Here is a 22,533-nt window from a genome sequence, read left to right on the forward strand (position 1 = left end):
AGCAGAATACTATCAGAATTTTATAATATTGGGATGCATCTTTGATTTTCTGATTGTTTTTTGTGTTTTTCTTTTTGCCTTGATACTTGAGTCTTTAGTTACTCTGATGATAAATGGAATGAAGATGCTGAGCCCAGCAATCAAACATGCAGTTTGGGGCACTAAGAGAAAATGTTCTTGTAGTCATTTTCATGTTATTTTTAGAGGAGGTAGTATAGAGGAGGGGTGCTTACAACTAGAATTAAGTTCTGTTTTACAAGGTGGAAAATTATCTATCAAGCACGAAGTGCTATTTCACTTCTAATCCAGAAAAAAACCCAAAAGTTAAAAAATAATTATATTATCTACCAGCAGAGATATCACCAATCATTTCTCTGCCCTAATTAATCCCACAGGAACTCAGAGCAGGTAGTCAGTGGAAAAATGCTTAGGAAATGCATTCTGGGTTGATGTTCCAGAAAGAATAAGTATTGTCAATACAGTTCATTTCTTCTAAACCTTCTTCTGAGGGCAGGCATGTAAATAGTGTTCAACCCAAATGCCTAACAGGGTCTTTTGTCTCTTTAGTCAGCACCTTTCTAAGGAGCAGCAGGAAAAGGGGACAACAAATCTGTTGGCCTCAGTGCTGGGGGTTCAGTCATTCAGGACTCTATCCTCTCTCTCCACTGTTCTTTGTCTAGAAGTGGGAGGGTCAACACACTCCTCACCGAGTAACTGTCTCAGTACCAGAGTGCATGGGGCCAAATTGCCTCCTTGAGGAAAAGGGGCACTGACTCAGCATGCTGGTGCAGCCACTCTAAGATGCATAATATTCCTGCTCCTGATGGTCAAGACAGAGCTGGGTTTGCCCTACGTGTAGCAGCAGCTTACATCCCACTTCTCTGCTTAACCCCACCACCTTGAATCCTAGGTTCAAGACCGCGTCCACCAAGCTATAGAAAGATAGGAAGGAACAGGATTGAATTCAGTTACCGATTGTGAGGAATCACAGCTTATAAATTTCCCATCTAGTTTTGTTTCTCTTCTAGTCAGTGATAAAGTGCTAGTTAAAAAAAGGTAAAACATCAACATATGAGTTTTGTTTGCCATTAATTGGGTGCACTTACCTGTAACAAGCATGCCATGATTGGAATCAAATACCATAGAGTAAATCTGCATGTCTCCTGGTCCTCCCTGGCTATCATGGAAGACTTGTAATAGTGAAAGAGTCTGTATATCCCACACCCTGAAAACCTGGAGGGATAAAGAACACTGGTCACCATTTTTCCACTTTACTTTCCCTACTCAAAGCTATTTAGGTGAACCATTTTTAGAGTCTACAATATGCTCTTAAAAACTTATAGGAAATTATGATTTACATGACGAGCACTCATTTGCTAAACTTTAATTTGGTTCTTGATTCAATTGTTATTCATTAATACCAGAAGAAAATAAAAGCAGTGACTAAAAGTTTGCCTATAGGAACTAGATTTTTCTATCCTTACAGAAGAGAGGAGAAAGACATAGTACTTATTATCCTTTAAGAATTTGGAGGCATAATAAAGGACTGGCCATGATTAACAGTTGAACTGAAGCCATATTTCTCTTTACACTGTGGATTAGAAAATAGAGAGAAGGCATAGTTTTGGTGGAGGGTTTCAAATTGCTCTTCCATGACTTAAGAAGATGAGAAAATCTTACTAAATGAGGTTTCAAAGAACCCTCCCCTCTTCCTGTCTAGGGATGTAAGAATTACAGAAAGCAGTTTTTAGGGATGGTGTAGATACAGGAAGAGTATAGGGAAATAGGTTATTAGAGCTCTCCTTTGAGGAAGGAAACAGAACTATGTCATTACTCAGATAGAACATGTTTTGATATAGTAGAAAGAACAGTAAAGTACAGATTCAGCAAAACTTGGTCAAGTTTACTTTGTCACTTGCAATTAGTATTCTTCATTATTCTGTGTTTTTTTTAGAAAGTTAGTGTGATTGATTTCAGGAAAAAAAGTGTGACTTGATCAAGGATTACGTTTCCTAGCATGCATCAGCATTAAATAATATTTTTATATTATAATAGTCATTGTATATATTACCTATCACTATATATTACTAATTAAATTGGAATATTTGTTAATAAATGAGTGATAATTTTATAGAACTACATATAAAACTTTGATAAGTAGTTTTGTTAACAGAGATACTGGCTTCTTATTTGAGACACTTAGAATTTGGTTAATTAAATTAGAAACTTCACTATTGTGAAGGCAGGTTGGTCCTTATATGTAGGAGCATAAAAATGTCAAAGTCATGTGATTAGGAGCTTTGGCTCACATGTATACACTCTGTAGGCCACTATTACTCAGAATATGTACAATTGGGAGTTACTTCTTTTGTTCTCATAAAAATGCAAGTTTGGGGATTAGCTAGAATATTGAAATTTATCAGTGTTTGCATCACAGAGTAAGCAAGTGTAATGGACTCTATAAATTTAAGTTCAGGGTCTATTTATGAATTAGGTTCAGAGAGACAAGTAGGGGAAAAATCTAAAAGTGGAATCAAGGAGAGCCAAAGAAATTTATCTTTGTTCTAATTGTTTTATTTATTTATGGCTGCATTGGGTCTTTGTTGCTGTGCATGGGCTGTCCCTAGTTGCGGCGAGTGGGGGCTACTCTTCATTGCGGTGCGGTGGCTTCACTTGTTGTGGAGCATGGGCTCTAGGTGTGCAGGCTTCAGTAGTTGCAGCTCACGGGCCCAGTAGTTTTGGCTCGCGAGCTCTAGAGCACAGGCTCAGTAGTTGTGGCGGACAGGCTTAATTGCTCCATGGCATGTGGGATCTTCCCGGACCAGGGCTCGAACCTGTGTTCCCTGCATTGGCAGGTAGATTGTTAACCACTGCACCACCAGGGAAGTCCATAACTGTTTTTGATTCTATTGTTTTGGCTGAGATACTTCATGGTTGGCAGTCTTTTTACTGTACGTGTATATGCTCAGAATTGTGGTTGGAGGAAAGAACAAGGGATGAAGCAAAAGAGGTTTTGGGTTTCAGTTCTAGCCCATCATTTAAATTCCTTAAGCCTCGGTTTTCTTGTTTCTAGAATGGACATAAAACACCAGTACTCTCCACCTCAATGAATTGTTGTGAATATGTTTTGAAACCAGTGATGTTTCAAAAGACTCTATGGAGTGATTCTATTTTCTTTATCATATTTCTCTTCTCTTCAGTTCTTTAGGTCTTTTGTGGGTTTTTAGGGAAGTGGTGATTATTGGGCTGGCAGAAGACACAAAGACTCATTATGCTGCGTCTCTCCTCTAGGTTTTTCTGCTGCCCACTCCCCATAGGCTGTCTTAGTTACTGTCATACCAAACTGCTTCCAATTTCCAAAACATCTTTCTCTTTATCGTCTATGTGCATTCACACATACTCTTCCTATCATCTACTATTTCCTCTCTATCTAGCTGTTACTCTTTCTTTAAATCTGTCATAAAGAGAATTAAAGAGTTAGAATTCAGGTCAGAATACTGCAATAAATTTATGCCTCACTCTGCCATTTCTTCTCCAAACACAGAGAAATAGTAGAGAAAATAGAAAAAGAGAGAGCAAAAAGAAATAGCAAGGCTTCAAAGCAAGATATATAATCTCTACAGATCCAACTAAGAGAGGCATACAAAGCAGTGAGTGGGCTCCAGCCAGAGCCTGGGCACTTGTTTGGAACAGACAGTGGTATCAGGGGAGCAGCTCCTGCAGGGCAGACAGGACCAAAAGCACTATCACTACTCCATGGCAGCACCCAGAGCAGGTCTCCCAGTTCAGGAAAAGGAGACTGAGAAGCAATAGGCTGTGCTCTATTTTCATCTGGGGGCATAGTTTATAGAAAGTTGTAAGATCATTGAAAGGGAGGGACTCTGCCTTCTGACCAGAAACTAAACCAAGGCAACCTCTGGCTCAGGGACTAGACCTATTTCTAGACTGAGGCCCAAGGGGCTATGTGAAAGATGGTTGCAGATGTGGAGGAGCTAGCATATAGACACACACACACACACACACACGCACGCACGCACGCACGCACACACACACATACAGACACATGCCCCTAAATATTAAAAAGAAACTATAATTTTTAGAAAATTTTAGAGGAGGATATCTTTATGAACTTAAGAGTTAAAAAAGATTTCTTCCTGTTTAAAAGACTTTATTTTAGGGTATTCCACCTTTTTTAAAAAGTGAATCAGCTATACATATACACATATCCACTCTTTTTTTAGATTATTTTCCCATATAGGCCATTACAGAGTATTAAGTAGAGTTCCCTCTGCTATACAGTATAAGTTATCTGTTTCATATATAGTAGTGTGTATATGTCAATCCCAATCTCCCAATTTATCCCTCCTCCCCCCGCTCCCCCCCGGTGACTGTAAGTTTGTTTTCTACATCTGTGACTCCATTCTGTTTTGTAAATAAGTTCATTTGTATCATTTTTTTAGGTTCCACATATAAGCAATATCATATGATATTTGTCTTTCTCTGACTGACCTACTTCACTTAGTACGACAGTCTCTAGATAATGAGCATTCACTGAACCTACTGTGGTAATCATTTCATGATGTATGTAAGTCAGATCATTATGCCATACACCTTAATCTCATACAGTGTTATACGTCAATTATATTTCAATAAAACTGAGGGAAAATAAGTAAATTACTGATAAAAGCCTTATTTTTAGACACTGAATTTCTCACTCCCTAATATTTCCCTTCCTTTTTTCTTTTCCTTTTTATTTTTTAAACCAATATAAGCAATAGCACAATGAATATCCTTTAACATAGATCTCTGGGCGCTTTGATGATGATGATGTTTTTTTTTTTGCGGTACGCAGGCCTCTCACTGCTGTGGCTTCTCCCGTTGCAGAGCACAGGCTCCGGACGCGCAGGCTCAGCAGCCATGGCTCACGGGCCCAGCCGCTCTGCAGCATGTGGGATCTTCCCGGACCGGTGCACGAACCCTTGTACCCTGCATAGGCAGGCGGACTCTCAACCACTGCGCCACCAGGGAAGCCCGGCTACACTTATTTAATGCAAGTTATTTAGATGTCATTTTCCTTTACATGTGCAAAATTGAGATAATTACAGGGCTGTTATTAGCATCAAGTAAGTTGTGATGTAAAATAATGAGCACAGTGTGTGCTTCTTAGTAAGCATTTGATAAATGATAGCTATTATAATAATTTACAGTTTGAATGTTTATGTAGTCACATTTATTTTTTTTCTTCAGCCATAGGCGTTATGCCTAGGAATTACCTGATGGCTACATGAATATTCACCTGTGTTTTTTTCTGGAAAATTTTAGGACTACTAAGGTTTTATATTTTACATTTAAAATCTTTAATCCATATGGAATACATTTTGTTGTTAATTGTGAAATGATGATCTGATTACTTATTTTTTCCTAATATAGTTAATCAGTTTTCCCAACATTTAATGAACAAACAATCCTTTGCTCACAGATTTAAAATGCTACTTTTATCATATACAAAATTCCCATTCACACTCATGTGTGAATTTTCTCTTTTGTTTCATAGATGTGTCTACTGATGCATTGACTGCTGTTCTGTTTTATTTATTGAGGCTTTACTATAATTTTTAATATCTGATAGGGAAAGTGTCATCTTGTAATCATATTTTCCAAAGTTTCTAGGATATTCTTTCATGTCAACACTTTTACATTAAATTTGGCAAACTAATGTCTAAATAATCCTGAATAACATTAAGTGTATAGCTTAATTTGATGGAGAGTATCTCTTACAGTATAATACTCCCATTTAGGAAAGTCCCTACATTCATATTCTTAAATAAAAGTACCTCAGAAGAACTTCATAGTTAGCAATATTAATAGTGAATATTGCTTGTTAAGATTATTTCTAGGCATTTCATACATTTTTGCTCTTGTGAATGCTACTACCCCTTTGACCATTGTTTTCTGTTTCTGCTCTTACACAGAAATTTATTTTTATAAATTGCTACTATCAATATAACCAGCCACTTTACCAAATTTATATGCTCTAAAACTTTTTGAATTTTTCCAGCAATCACATGATTTGCAAATATGCAGTCTCATTTCTAATAGCTGTAAGTCATTTTTCTTTTTTTATTACATTATTTAGAACATTTAAAACACTGCGTAGTAATAGCAATAACAACAGAAATCTGTCTTTGTTCCTTCTTTGCTTTTTTAAAAATTGAAGTAGAGTTGATTTACAATGTTGTGTTAGTTTCTGGTGTACAACAAAGTGATTCAGTTATACATTATATATTGTTTTCCATATTCTCTTTCATTATGGTTTATTACAGGATATTGAATATAGTTCCCTGTGCTATACAGTAGGACCTTGTTGTTTATCTATTATATATATAGTAGTTTGTATCTGCTAATCCCAAACTCCTAATTTATTCCTCCCCCACTCCCTTTCCCCTTTCGTAACCATAAGTTTGTTATCTATGTCTAGAAATCCTTATTTTTTCTATCTTTAATGATCATGGGAGGGCTATATTGTGTTTTACTATTGAGGATAGGCTCTCTTTCTAATGTTGTATTCCTTTTATTCTTCTCTTTAAATATGTTCTTTCTTATGCTGAAATCAATAGAAACAGAGCACAGTGACTTATCATTTCCTTATCCAAATTCACAATATTTTTCTCAGTGACTATCAGCCATTTCAGTCAAAAATTGTATGTATTCTAGGTTTTCCAATAGTTGATTTTAAGGGAAAGAATTGTTCTGTTTCATTTTTGTTGTTTTCTTTTTGTTACCTTTGCAGAAGATAGGCTGATGACATGTTGGTCTGTCTCATTTGTTACAATCTCGGTGATACTGAACATGTGCCCCACAAGTTTCCCTACTGGCTTGGTGCTGATATTGGGGTGCCACAACCGGAGCACTTTATCATCTCCTGAAAGAAGGACACGTGAAGATTATTTATTTTCTCTGAGTTGCAGGTGGTCACAGTTTAAAGAGTCTCTCTCACCCTTAATCATATCCTTATCTTTCTTCTAATATCAAATCACAGTCTGTTTCTTCCAGGATGTTGTCTATGATTGACTTGCTAAGAGTCTAGCCTTGTTTTGGATCTGCTTCTTCTTGTCAAGGCTGTTTTTTAATAATTGTATTTACATATATAAATGTGAATTCTCATAAATATTCTATGAGTCCTTTTCTTGATTTAACACTTTCCTACTCATTCATGCATTAATGTATTATTTATACTTTATTTACTTCCCAAAAGTACTTAAGACAGCTGTTCTTTTGTTTCTACATTTTAAAATTATGCAAGCATTATAATAATAAAAGGAATCAAAGGAAGTGAAAAATTGCACATAATCTTTACCATTATAACAAATCAGCTGTTTTTGTTTTTCCGTCTTCCCTTCTAGCACATACTCATGAGCATACAAAATTTATATGCAATTACTATCATGGCATAGATAAGATTTTATTAATTGTTAAAATCATATAGGTACATAGTGAAAGATTTAAACAGTATGGAAGGGTATTATTATTGTAAAAATGTCCTCTTTTCCCTTATAATCCCTAGTTCCACACCCTATAGGTTGTCACTGTTAACTTCTTTTTCTCTCTTACAAATAGACTTCTTTTTTCTTTTTGGCCGCACCATGCAGCATGCAGGATCTTAGTTCCCCAACCAGGGATCGAACCTGTTCCCCCTGCAATCGTAGTGAGGAGTGGCCACTTGATGGCCAGGGAAGTCCCACGAATAAACATTTTATTTTCAGAGTTAAGAATAACATTTTTCAGGCTTCCCTGGTGGCGCAGTGGTTGAGAGTCCGCCTGCCGATACAGGGGATACGGGTTCGTGCCCTAGTCAGGGAGGATCCCACATGCCGCGGAGAGGCTGGGCCCGTGAGCCATGGCCGCTGAGCCTGCGCATCCGGAGCCTGTGCTCCGCAACGGGAAAAAAGAATAACATTTTCCCATTTATATTTAAATACTTTGAATTATTTTCAGAAAATACTTTTTCTCAACAACAACAAAAATTACTATCACACATAAAATATACACAAATAAAAATATATTATAAATGTTGCCCAAATACAAAAATCACTGTTTTAAAATGTATTTTTACCAAGAAATTGCAGGATGCTGTACTGAATGCACTTTCTAGTCTGGGAAATGTAGTCTAGCTGTATATCCAGTAAGACATAATATAGGTTTGGTGAATAGCTGGCAGTTTTTATGATATAACTAGATGTGTGTGTATAAACATATATGATAATAAAATTTTTATTAAGTTTTAGTTTTTAATATCAAAATTACAATAGATCATGGGTAAAAGATACAAACAATTCAATTAGCAGATATAAAACAAAGTACTGTTTTAGACCCAGTAAAATTGGTTATCAGTTACATGATTAAAGCTGAGTAATTCCAATAATGCAGTATCTTGCCTGATTTGCTTTTCACTGTCTATGGCTAAGAAGTGTCACATTTCTCAGATATGTTCAGAACCCTAAGCCTCAGGCCCATAAATCATCCTAGATAATGTTAGGGTAACTGCTGAAATGGGCACTGTCACTCCTGAAGGATAAGACCACTATCCCCTGAAGAAAATCTATGACTTGTATATTACATGCAGAAGGATTCAATAGACGATTGCCACCTGAGAAATGTCCAGGCCTTTTAAACTAAGGACTTTGTTCAATATGCATTGTGAAGGAAACTCAATCTTCCAGAGGTTCTCTATTATCTACTACCAGAGGTCCTCCAGCTCTGCTTGCTTTTCATTGATAGTAATGAAATCCTTATATAGTCTGTGTGGCTACTTTTTGGACCCAGAATGTACAGAGAGACACAGTACTAACCTCTAAATGCATACAGTATTTCAACTGCATTATTATTATTATTAATCAGCTGTCTCATGCTCCATTTTATAGCTATCTATAAACATGCCTTATTTGTACTTTAGATTTTGAATCCTTGAATATTAGAAATTCAACCTGATCTTTATGAGGTTTACCATGTCTAGTCCAGAGCAGCTGTGTAATAAATGTTTGTTGAATGAAACATGAACAAATGCATGCAGAGTCCCCAAGATAGTTGGGATGGCAGATAATTGTTTTTATATACTAGACCTTCCAAATTAGGAGGTTAATTCTTAAAATGGCCAGTAGAGACAACTATTGGGTAAAAAATTCTTGATGTTCACCAAAATAATGCTCAGGAAATACCTTGTCCTGGTTTGGCTTTTTTTTTTTCCTTCTGCAAGAACTTCTGTTTTTTCAAGCTCATCAAACGTCCCTGCACATTTAACACATTCAACTATGTTTAGCAAATCTGCTTTTAGAGTGTATTTTGAGTCATCAGCTGCTACATACTGCACGTGGAACAATCAACAAGAGTATTCTCCTGAGAAAAATGTGTTTTCAGTTATTGAGGATTTGCATTTTCTACTAACAGAGGCTCCATAACTGTGGCAATTCAATAAATTACAAATGGTGAAAAGAATTAGCTGCTTGTCAGTCATACTGCTAAATGTTTTCTTGCCTTTGAAAGAGTGCTAGAAACACTATAATTAGCAGGTTTTCAAAGCTGAAATGGGGATCTTATAATAATTAACACTGAGGTTAGTGAGAGTCAAATGCTTTAATCCATAAGCACTGAAGCGGTTTGAGTCCCAAAACATTACCAAACACATTTTTTTTCCAGAACCGATTAAAATACTTAAGACTACAAAGTATACAAAAGTTGGTCCATTCCTTTTCTCTTTTTTAAATAAAATTAATTAGTTTATTTTTTAAAATTTATTTTAGTTTTGGCTACGTTGGGTCTTCGTTGCTGCTCATGGGCTTTTCTCTGGTTGTGGTGAGTGGGGGCTACTCTTCGGTGCAGTGTGCAGGCTTCTCATTGTGGTGGCTTCTCTTGCTGCAGAGCACAGTCTCTAGGCACGCGAGCTTCAGGAGTTGTGGCATGCAGGTTCAGTAGTCATGCCTCACAGGCTCTAGAGCACAGGCACAGTAGTTGCGGTGCACGGGCTTAGTTGCTCCGCAGCCTATGGGATCTTCCTGGACCAGGGCTTGAACCCATGTCCCCTGCCTTGGCAGGTGGATTCTTAACCACTGAGCCACCAGGGAAGCCCTGGTCCATTCTTATGTTTTGCATTCTTTTGTGTGGGAACGAAGGGTTGTCCAAAGGAATTGGTTAAGATTAATGTGACAGCATATCTTTCAGAACAATCAGATTTTAGAAGTCAAATCTCACTGTAGCCACGTATTTAAGTACTACTTTTTCAAAGGCTTTGTGTGCCGGGCTCAGGTTGAAGCAGGACAGAAGTCATTGCTTTTATCTAACTGAAGACAAGCTGCCGTGAATGCAGCATCCACTGCAGTCTGATTCTCAGGCAATTTTGCTGCTTACTCTCTCACCACCAATATACTCTCCTTCCCTCACCTACTCCCTCCTTCTGACTTCTGGCCAGGACCATTGCAAGTAATGAGCCAAGATAGTCAGGAAAGGGCAATGGGGGATCAGGAAATTATGATACAAGCATTCTACTTCTTTTATTGAAAACATCTGATTTTAGTATTTCTTCTGTTCCCTTATGTGTTATAGATCTCATTATGGAGCTCTCTACATGATAGCCTTAATTAGTACAGCTTAAAGAGTTGGATTCCTGTGTGTGCTTAGAAACATCAGTATTGAGTGTCAGGAAACTTGCCCCCAGTCTAAGCCGTGACTCCCACATATTGCTTTTCAGGTTCTTATCCAGACACCTTTCTTTCTTTTCTTGCTGTCTTTAACTGAAATGTAGGTTTGTGACCAGTTAATGCTTTGTTTTTCTGAATACACGAAGCTGTGGTTATATACTGAATAACATCTAATTGGAAAACTCGGCTCCAATTTTTCAAAAGGACAATTTAATTTATCTCCTATGAACAGGAAGTTTTTAAAACAATAGTATCAGAGTATTATGTTCAAAAGAATCTTAAAATTTATGTAGTCCAACTTCTTCATTTTACCAGATAAGGAAAATGAGCACCAGGCAGAGATTAAGTGATTGTTGAAAATCATACAGTTGGTTAGTGGCCAGGCTATGACTAAACCCAGTTCTTCTATCTTCTAGTTCACAGTTTTCATTAGTTTTGCTTTCCAGTAGACTACAACAAAATTTTTAAAAGTAAGATTTGAACCACAATCTAATTTTAAGTAAGTGTTGTGGCAGGCCCAAAGCTGAGGACAGATTTCAGTATAAACTTTAAATGCACAGTGTACTTGAAAAAAAATTAACTTTATGTCCTCAAAGGAGATTACCCTGTCATGAAGTGAAAGTGCAGCTATCCTTATGTGTACCTCAAGGCTGAGGCAGGATACTCTTTGTAGGAAACCAAATATTGCCTGCTGTGTGCATTTTGGGAGAAGAAATTTGAAGAAATCTTACATGGAAGAGGGCCAATAGCACTTATTCATCTAACATCTCGCCTCCTTTAGTGAATATGTGTACTCTAAGCATTTACCAAATGGTATATTTGTTGATGTTTTTGATGGCAGGGCTTTCTTCTTCTTTTTTAAAATCCTTTTTCTCTTTTAAAGTTCAGATCTCCAGTATAGGCCATTTTCTTGATGTTTATTTGTTTGTGTTTCTGTTTTGCTCATTTACATCTTTCAAGTCTACATGTCCCTTGTTTCCTTTAAGGTGACCCTGATGTCCTTGAGGAGCCTCTGGGAGCTCATCTTCTCCAACACACAGGTAGCCTACGGAGTCCTTAACAGCTCCTATCTCCAGCCAGATCTTTACCCATCACCAGTAGGAATATCCTCTCAGATGTCTAACTGACACTTGATATTTAAGTATTTAAGTTCAAAATTGAAATTTTGTTTGCATTCTTTCTCCATATAAGCACCCTCTTCTCAATTTCTATGTAATTATCAATGCAACTGCTATTCTTCTATGTTTCCCTCCTTACAAACTTGGAGATGGCTGCTCCCTTTTATTAATCCCCAATATCATTCTGTCTCCAGGCCTTATGAATAATTTATTTTTCCATGTCTTAGAGACTGACTCTTGCTTTTCCTTTTCTAGAGCACCTACAATAACTCAGACCCTCACCATCTCACTCATGACTTCTGTAACAGCCTCCTAATGAACTGGAGATTTCAATTTATTCCAACAAAACCTGTATAAGTTGATCAAAGTGATTGTGCCTAACTGTTGTAAATGAATTGAATTAATAATTATTGATAACCTACTATGTGCCAGGCATACCTTACCTCAATTAATCTTAAACACTACCATATGAAGTAGGTGTTTTTTTGTTATTGTTAGCATCAGTATTAGCAAATTTGGATTGAAGACTTATTACGTGCAAGACCCTGCCTGTGTAAGTACTTTATTCTTATAATACCATTATGAGTAGGTATTATTATCAGCTCCATTTTGCAGGTGAGATTGAAGCATACAGGAATTAAATAACCTATCCAAGGCCATACAGCTTGCCAGTAAGAGAGCCAGGATTTGTTCCTAGGCAGTCTGACTACAGAGCCCAGGCTGAAAGCCATCCCAGTCTTAGAACCTCAGTATGATAGATAAGGAGTCTGAGGACGGAAGAATATTTCAGTCCATCACCTTTCCCCTCAAGTTTCTTATATTTGTCATCTTTCCTCCTACTCTCAGCAGATAATCTTAGCCCTTAAATGTTGGTATTTTTCAACACTCTATCCCTGGTCCTCTTCTCTGTTAATGCTAAACCATTGGCTCTTGACCTTTTTGTCAGGGACTCCTTTGAGGATTTGATAAAATTTTGGACTTTCTTTCCAGAAAAATGCACATAGATACACAAGCATTCAGCCGCAGGGGCTGTAGGACTCCCTTAAAGCCCACACATGGGTCCCAGGCTAGGAATTCATGCTCTTACACATTGAAACAAGTTCTAGAGAGATTAAAGATTTAAAAGTAAAATATACAACAAACAAAAAATTATAGTAAATATGGGAGAATTTGTTTCACACATTCACAGGCTGGGGAAGGCCTTTCTAAGTGTGCCACCAAATCAAAAAGCCACAAAGAAAAAGAATGACAGATTTGACTTTATACAAACTTTAAAATTCTCTAAAAGTTTTCTCTAGCAGTAAAATGCGATAACTGTATGAAACTCTATAACTGTGTTAATTAAGGAGAGCACTCTTTGCAAAGTAGAAAATCTCTGTGTAACATGAAATGTCCTCTTACCTCCCGTGACAATCACATTTGCTTTTATACTGTAACAAAAAGTGTTTGCTCCTCTTGGCATGGAAAACTCTCTGACAGGCCTGCAAAACACAAATTAGATATAAAGCTTGTATGTTTTTCCTTATAAAGATAATTCCAACTTATAAATAGATTGTGTTCGAGAGGCTCACTTCTAAGTTGTTATGAATCCATTTACCCACAGAAAATATTATAAGCAAAGATTAAATTCTTACTGACCCACAGAATCTACTTACTCCATAATATGATATTAATGCAGCATTTGCGTTGTTTCTGTTTAAAAAGAAATCCTTTCCTCCACCCTGGAGTTGCAGTTTTGCTGGTGTTAAGGATGGGCAGAGATATATCACGTCTTAAGCCAGAAAGTATATTGCTCAGCTAAATGAGTGTAGTACAGAATGGCAGGAATGTATTTGGATACTTCCCTCTCACTCACTACCCACATCCAACTTGCTGTCAAGTCTTGTTGATTTTACCTCCTAAATAGACATGAAATCTGACCACTTCTTCCCATTTCCGCCACAATGTCTTGGTTCAACTCTCCATCCCCTCTCACTGGAACTACTGCAATAAACTGCTAATCTCTCAGCTTCTACTATTTCCCATTCTCTTTCCCCAATCCCACTCCAAATCCTGTTGTCAAGTTGCAGCCAAAGTGATCTTTCTAAAACATGAGTTGGATCACATCACTTTTCTCCAGTGGACTCCTGATACTCTAAGAAACACCAGGTTCCTTCACCTGGCCCACCAAGCCCATATGGTGCTGGATGGTCCTTGTCACCTTTTCAGGCTCACTCCATGCTCTCCTCTTCCCCTGGATCCAGCCATGTGGTCTCTTTAGCTTCCTTTCTGGCCTCACTGAACTCTCTTTCTCCTCAAGAGCTTCTGCACAGGCCAAAGATTTTCTTTCCCCGGATCCTAGCCACACTAACAGACACCCTCCTGTAAGTGTCAGCTTAAATATCACTTTCTCAGAAAGGCCTTTCCTGGACTCCACCCTCCTGCCCCCACCAACTAAATAAAGTCTTTTGTGTTATTTTCTAGTCTAGTACCATGTTATTTTCCCTTAGGCATAAAGCACCTGACCTTAGTCTCCTCTTGCCTTGTATGTTTCCTTTTCTTTTCTTTTTTCTTAAATAAAATGGTAATATATACTACTCTGTTCCTTGGTTTTTTCACTTAATAATATATCTTGATGATCTTTCCAAATCAGTAGGTAAAAAATTTTCTCATTCTTTTTTCTAATTGTCATAGAGTATTCCTTTGTAAGACTAAATCATCACTTAATTTCTGAGGGACATCAAGCTTTCTCAAATTCTTTGTGATTACAAATAATACTGCAACTTTCTTATAAAAGTACCATTTCATATGTATGTATTTCTAAAAGACAAGTTCTTAGAAGTGGTATTGCAAGTCAAGGGGTACATGTATTTGTAATTTTAAATTATATTGCAGTTTCTTTTTAATTCTTTTTGCCCACTAGACTACACTTCTTCAAATGTGGCTCTTTACAAAAACTGGGCCTCATAAAGCATAACTTCTATGTAGCTTATATTTTGGGGTTATCTTTGAGATAATAAACCTAAGGGGCAATACCCAGAAGCGTCTTGGATTGCAATTATCACCCTAAACTTCAGGTGAGAATAAATTTTCATTATAAGTGCCCAACGTGAATTTAGGTTATAAAAGAAATGGATGTGAATTAAACACAAGCTGTAGATTTCTCAGAACACAATCACAAAGTCAATGAGAGAGCATGTAAATGAAGTCTGAAATGCAGTCTTTGGGAAGATGCAGATATAAGATTTGGCTGAAACAACTTTGTTTAATGTCAGAAAAATTATGAAGAAAAAATTTGCTCAACTAAATTCAGGAATTTACATAAGAGGCTCTTACTGGGAACCATGGATAAGATAAGAGTCATGGGACTGGTCTGACTACCTTCTAATAATTCTGTGAGGATGGTTTAGTATATCTTTCTTTAAATGGAACTTTAGCTGAAATTCTATGATAGCAGGAAAAGAAACATTTAATGCCCTGTTAGTTGATTATGGATCTATCAAACATTTTTACATCAATGTCTCAGCATGTAAATGGGGATCATACATACTTCCCATTAAAATTTTTTTGTTTTTTTAAAATACCTGCCCATTAGATAAAATTAATCTATTTTCCTGGCCCACATAATTAAATGGACCAGAAATGGATGAACTGTGTCTTTCAATAAAGCCAGTTGCAGCTAAGAAAATTCATATAATTGATGTCAACTGGGAAAAAACTTAAAAGATGAGCTGCTTTTCACAGATATTTTATATACATATTCAACTGCATAGTTTTTAACAGATTGCTTTCTTATTCTGTAACTAGGTGTAATTTACTCTAACTGGTACATACCAGAGTGTTCTCTGAGAAAGTTATGATAATATTAACTAGTATTTCCACAGCATTTTACATCTGAAGAATGAAGAGAGTTTTCACTCAGCATCTTAAAGTGCAGTGAGATATCTGGTTTGGTGTTTGGACTTGAGCTCAGGTCCTCCACACCATGGTCCCTCCTCAGGGATGGGGTGGTAGGCCAGGGGTTGGGGGGGACCACCCTCTTGTCTAGGATGCCTCAGGGAGACCCACCTCTAAACAGTGACCACAGCAAGATAGCACTAGACTCATAGTCTTATGTACAATGTTGGCCCATATTGTCCATTCCATAACAAAATAAAATGTAGATACCATGGGCCTTTGAACACAGAAGACTCCCAATAAATATGTTTGAATACCCTTCAGGGAAAAATACCACTGGTTGACAGTACTGTACCAGTTTTCAGAGTCACACAGAATAGAAATATATTGGTTCTGGGAAGTTCCCTCTGAATCTTTCCCTGAGATAATAGTACTTTTGAAGGAGAAACATTTTCTAATAATTTCTTCAAAATGAAAGAAAAAAACCAAACACTATACTATCAAAAGACCTTGCCTGAATCATAGCATACTTCACCTCAGTTTCCCTGCTAATGTTACACAAATTTGTGAGCTCTGATCTGGAGAGGGAAGCAGGGTAATCAGATGGAACGTTACATAATTAGGGTTATTCACTGAATGTAATATGATGTTCAGACAGGAAAGCATTCCAGGGGGATCATGCAATTGCTAAAGGTGAAGGGCCATTGAGCAAGCTTGTATCCTCTCTTATCTTCCCTTGGGGTTGGGGTAGATGGGAGGAATGCAGGGGACAGAGAAGAAGTCATTTTTATTTCCTCCTTAATGATGTAAGGCAGGAAATTTGCATGCCTCAGGTAAAGGTATTTTTTTTAAAATAGTGGTCCTCACTATGGGTTACTGCCTGTGATTAATCCATATTGTACCCATTCCCAAAGAACAAGAGAAGGTGCAATAGAAAACTTTAGATCATGTATGGTAAACTTTTTCTTTAACAACCCGGATAATAAATATTTTACACTTTTCTATTTACTCTCTGCCACTGTAGCACAAAAACAGCTGTAAATAACACGTAAACAAGTGAGCATGGTTGTGTTCCCATATAACTTCATGAGCAATGAAATTTGAATTTCATATAATTTTCATGGGTCATGAAATATTACTCTTCTTTTGATTTTTTCAACCATTTACAAATGTAAAACTTATTCTTAGTTTGCAGATGCTACAAAAGCAGATGGCCCACTGAACATGGCACATGCCATTTTCTGACCCCTACTATAGAAGTGGGAACACAAAGAACAAACCAGTACAGGTCTACAGTAACTCCACCTGATCTCAGTATTAAAATTCATTTTCTGATGTATTTCAGTATCTTTATTAAGGAAACAAAAAGAGGAACTTTTACATTTATTGAGCACTAACTATATATACCATGCATTAAGCTAGGCACTTTACATGAGTAAATTAGGTTAATTTTTACATACCTTATAACACTACAAGGTAGGTATGTTCATTCCCATTTAAAGACGGAAAAACTGAGACTAAGTAGAGCTAATGGTAACGTGTTCAATGGTCACAAAGCCTTGAGTGCCAGACAGAAACCAGTTCTGACTGGCTCCATAGCAACCCTACTGAGAACCACTACATACTTTCTAATATTACAATCTGCCTCCAAGCTGGGTAACTAATAAAGAGTAATGCTAAGTAGTTAATTGCTCATCTCTTGGAATTGCCAAGCTATTAAAGGGTTAATGGTTCAAATTTTGTCTTGCAATAGGCCAATATTCTTTACATGGCAATATTAATAGCATATGTTCATTTTCCTGCTGGTACATTTGTGAAATTACCATACAAAATTATGACCAGAATGATAATCATTTCTTAAATGGAAAATTTTTTTTGAGAGGAGTTTTTTCCTGCCTTTCTGGGAGCTGTACTGGCTTCCATTTTAACAACTGGCCAATTATGAATTAGTATAAATGCAGTTTCATCTGTCTCAGTTTAAGACTTATCATACGAAATTGCAGAGATAAGAATACGATGAATCTAGGGATGGAGTGGACTCGACTCTCTATTGAAATGACTCCTCAATGGCACTGACAGTTCTGGAAAACATGATTACACTGTATCACTTGAGAAATCTCTTTAGCTTCTAGATTTAGGAGAGTGACCCAAGGAAGTAGTTGAAAAGTTAGCCAGAATTTGACAGAATAGATCAATGATCATTATTTGCTGAGTTTGTGTATTTTTGTCTCACAGTTTCCTGACCCTCTTGGGCCAAATTCCAGGAGATATGGTGAATACTAGGAAGCTTGGAATTGAGCTTAAAGACAAACTCCTGCCTATTGCAAAATAGATGCTCTTCAGACCTAAGACCAGAAAGTACTGGCAAGTATGAAAAAGAAAACCTTCTAGATAATTTAAGTGTTTACAGCTACAAAGTACCAAATCTACAGAACACTGCAGAGAGGAGGAATTTAAATTCCCTACAATAATATTACATAAATAAAAAATACATACTAACATTCATTTTGAACAAAACATATAAATAAAAAGATTTATTAAACTCAAAGAATGGTTGCATCTGTGTGTGTGTGTGTGTGTGTGTGTGTGTGTCCCTGTTTGCACATAAGTAAAAATGGAATGGGATACAAGGATAAAAAGAAAAATGGAGCTGGAGGAATCAGGCTCCCTGACTTCAGACTATACTACAAAGCTACAGTAATCAGACAGTATGATACTGGCACAAAAAGAGAAATATAGATCAATGGAACAGAATAGAAAGCCCAGAGATAAACCCACGTACATATGGTCACCTTATTTTTGATAAAGGAGGCAAGAATATACAATGGAGAAAAGACAACCTCTTCAATAAGTAGTGCTGGGAAAAGTGGACAGCTACATATAAAAGAATGAAATTAGAACACTCCCTAAAACCATACACAAAAATAAACTCAAAATGGATTAAATACCTAAATGTAAGGCCAGACACTATCAAACTCTTAGAGGAAAACATAGGCAGAACACTCTATGACATAAATCACAGCAAGATCCTTTTTGACCCACCTCCTAGAGAAATGGAAATAAAAACATAAAGAAACAAATAGGACCTAATGAAACTTAAAAGCTTTTGCACAGCAAAGGAAACTGTAACCAAGATGGAAAGACAACCCACAGAATGGGAGAAAATATTTGCAAATGAAGCAACTGACAAAGGATTAATCTCCAAAATTTACAAGCAGCTCATGCAGCTCAATATCAAAAAAACAAACAACCCAATCCAAAAATGGGCAGAAGACCTAAATAGACATTTCTCCAAAGAAGACACAGATTGCCAACAAACACATGAACGAATGCTCAACATCATTAATCATTAGAGAAATGCAAACCGAAACTACAATGAGGTATCACCTCACACCAGTCAGAATGGCCATAATAAAAAATCTACAGGGTTTCCCTGGTGGCGCAGTTGTTGAGAGTCTGCTTGCCGATGCAGGGGACACGGGTTCGTACCCCAGTCCGGGAAGATCCCACATGCCACGGAGCGGCTGGGCCCGTGAGCCATGGCCGCTGAACCTGCACGTCTGGAGCCTGTGCTCTGCAACGGGAGAGGCCACAACAGTGAGAGGCCCACGTACCACAAAACAAAACAAAACAAAACAAAAAACTACAAACAATAAATGCTGGAGAGGGTGGGTGTGGAGAAAAGGGAACCCTCTTGCACTGTTGGTGGGAGTGTAAATTGATACAGCCACTATGGAAAACAGTATGGAGGTTCCTTAAAAAACTAAAAATAGAACTACCATACGACCCAGCAATCCCACTACTGGGCATATACCCTGAGAAAACCATAATTCAAAAAGAGTCATGTATCACAATATTCATTTCAGCTCTATTTACAATAACCAGGACATGGAAGCAATCTAAGTGTCCATCAACAGATGAATGGATAAAGAAGATGTGGCACGTATGTACAATGGAATATTACTCAGCCATAAAAAGAAACGAAACTGAGTTATCTGTAGTGAGGTAGATGGACCTAGAGTCTGTCATACAGAGTGAAGTAAGTCAGAAAGAGAAAAACAAATACCGTATGCTAACACATATATATGGAATCAAAAAAAAAATGGTCATGAAGAACCTAGGAGCAGGATGGGAATAAAGACCTACTGGAGAATGGACTTGAAGACACAGGGAGGGGGAAGGGTAAGCTGGGACAAAGTGAGAGATTGGCATAGACATATATACACTACCAAATGTAAAACCAGTAGCTAGTGGAAAGCAGCCACATAGCACAGGGAGATAGCTTGGTGCTTTGTGACCACCAAGAAGGGTGGGATAGGGAGGGTGGGAGGAAGGGAGACACAAGAGGGAAGAGTTATGGGGATATATATATATATATATATATATATATATATATATATATATGTATAGCTGATTCACCTTGTTATAAAGCAGAAACTAACACACCATCGTAAAGCAATTATACTCCAGTAAAGATGTTAATAAATAAATAAATAAAAAGGAATAAGAGTGTGACTAACTCAATTCTGCTCTTGAGGATACGTCACTGGAAAAAAAAAAGGGAATTAGATCTTCCTAGAATCATGTCAGTTGAAGGGCATGTTTTTGCTGACAAAAAGAAGGTACCTATTAACATTTCATTAAGACCTAATACAAGCATTCACCACCTGATTGAAAGATCCTAATACTTGGAAAAGGGAATATTGGCCCATACAAATTGTTCCCAAAGGAAAACTTGCAGTGTTAGAGTATTTATTATTTCCTTTCTTGCAGTGTTAGAGTATTTATTATTATCATAGATTTTGGTGGCATGCGGAAATCAGTGTTCTTTAAAAATCCAGTCTCCACAAAAGACCTTAAATGTCTATAAGCAAATAATAATACTTTCAGTTGTTAAGGGGGTTTAGTTTTCAAAGCACCTTCACCCATTTCAGCTTATTTGAGTAGCACAAAAATCCCATGAGCTAAGAAAGTTAGTATTATTCCCATTTATAAATGAGGTTATTGAGGTTCAAATAAGTTAAAAAAACATGCTCAAGACTCTTGGACAATGAATAAGTGGCAGGCGTGATCTAGAATTCCCTTGCAAATGTATTCCTTTATTTATATTCTCTCGTAGTGAAAAGCACAGCCACGTATATAGTTTCCCCAAACTGAGCCTGGTGTCTGCTGCTCTAATGCTTTTCTTCTAGATCTTTGGATGATTTGCTCTTCACCTCACTCAGATCTCTGATCACATGTTATCTCCTCAGAGCAGTCTCTCGTGACCATCCTGTCAAGATTACTGCCTCCCATCACTCTTTATCCCATAATGCTCCTTCATCTCCATCACCTACTCACCTAAGTCTGTATTATTCATTTGATTATTTGCTCTCCCACTAGAATATGACTCCAGGAGAGGAGAGAGTTAGTCTTTTTTGTATACCATTATATCACTTCTTGGAACAGTTTTTGATCTATAATAGGCATACATTAAATATTGTTGAGAATGAAAAAATGAACCTTAGATTCCTCTCTTTCCTTTATTTCTCTCATCCAGTAGGTCACCAGTTCTTGTAAATTATACTAGAATCTGTTCTCTTTCCATCCTTACTTTCACTGGTTCAGTTCAAACCCCCATCATTTATTTTCTAAACTATTGCCGTATCTTCCCAATTGGTCTCCCTCTTTTCAACTTGCCTTTCCCCAATCCATTCTCCACTTTGCTGCTAGGGTAATCTGTCAAAAACACGAATTTTATCACTTTTCTTTCTAAAGTATTCAATGGCTTCCTGTAGCCATCAGGTTAAAATTCCAACTTTTTATCATGGTATGCAGGTCTCTTCATGTTTCGCTTATGCAGTCTCATCTTTCCCAACTCTTTCTATCTGTTCCGATCATATTGAACCACTTACAGTTTCTAGAATTCACCATCTTCTTTTTCATTTCTGTGCCTTTATAAATGTCATTTCTTTAATGTGACTATTTATCAACTCTACTCTCCTGCAACTGCTTTGCCTGGCTAACTCTTACCAGTTCTTCAGAACTCAGTATGCATGACACTCCTTTTCAGGAAGCTTACCTCAATTTTTATCCACACTCCCATCCTACCTTAAGATGCTCTGAGAACTCTCTTCTGCTCCCATACAACTCTCTTAAATTGATATCATAACACTTATCACCCTCTCTGGGAATCTATTTCCTTTCTCCCTCATTAGACATGAGAGCAAAGACCAAGTCTTATGCATCTTTAAATTTCCAACATGTAATACAGTGCTTTAAACAAAGTAACTTACCAATAAGTATTTGCTAAAAAAAAAAAAAAAAAGTGAATATTCAGCCTCCTGCTCTAGAGCTTCTTCTGGAGTCATCTATGTAGTTTTGTTCAAATTATAGGACTATCAGAAAGAGAATGTTGAATACACAAAAACTCAACAAGCTTAGTGTCTTGGAAAGACACATCCTTAAACATAATTAAAATGCAATAAGTACAAAGGCTGAAGCATGAAAAGGGTACCTAACCCAGCTGGGGAAGAGGTTGCTGGGAGAGGTCAGGAAAATTTCCTAGAGTTGGTATCACTTGATCCTTAAAGGATTTATGGGGTCAGTTATACCTCAAAAAACTGGAAACAATTTTAAAAATAAAAAACTTCCCTCTTTTCAAAAAAAGAAAAAAACCCCACAGGATTATGGAGGTTGAGGTAGAAGAACTAAGAGGAAGAGTGGAGAGAGTATTTCAGGCACTGAACATGTACAAAGTCCCAACATGCAGTATCCAGGGATCAGCAAGAAGTTCAGAGTAACAGGATAACAGGAACCTAAGAACAAGGTAGTAAAGAGCAGTGAAGTGGATGAAGTGGAGAGGTTAA

General features: G+C 37.1%; 1 protein-coding gene across 1 annotated transcript in view; it reads right to left on the minus strand.

The window, feature by feature from the left end:
* The window catches only part of WDR64 (WD repeat domain 64), a 147,027-nt gene that overhangs the window by 82,103 nt on the left and 42,391 nt on the right, over positions 1-22,533 (minus strand). The window contains exons 8-10 of the mRNA XM_089907955.1: positions 13,211-13,290; positions 6,783-6,922; positions 1,107-1,233 (exon numbers count right to left, since the gene is read on the minus strand). Of these exons, the coding sequence (XP_089764081.1) occupies positions 1,107-1,233; positions 6,783-6,922; positions 13,211-13,290 (347 nt within the window). The remainder of the gene's footprint in view (positions 1-1,106; positions 1,234-6,782; positions 6,923-13,210; positions 13,291-22,533) is intronic.

This window comes from Delphinapterus leucas, chromosome 1, assembly GCF_059928025.1.
Source record: "Delphinapterus leucas isolate spDelLeu-1000000601 "Yukka" chromosome 1, BTC_Dleu_Yukka2, whole genome shotgun sequence".
Lineage (NCBI taxonomy): Eukaryota > Metazoa > Chordata > Mammalia > Artiodactyla > Monodontidae > Delphinapterus > Delphinapterus leucas.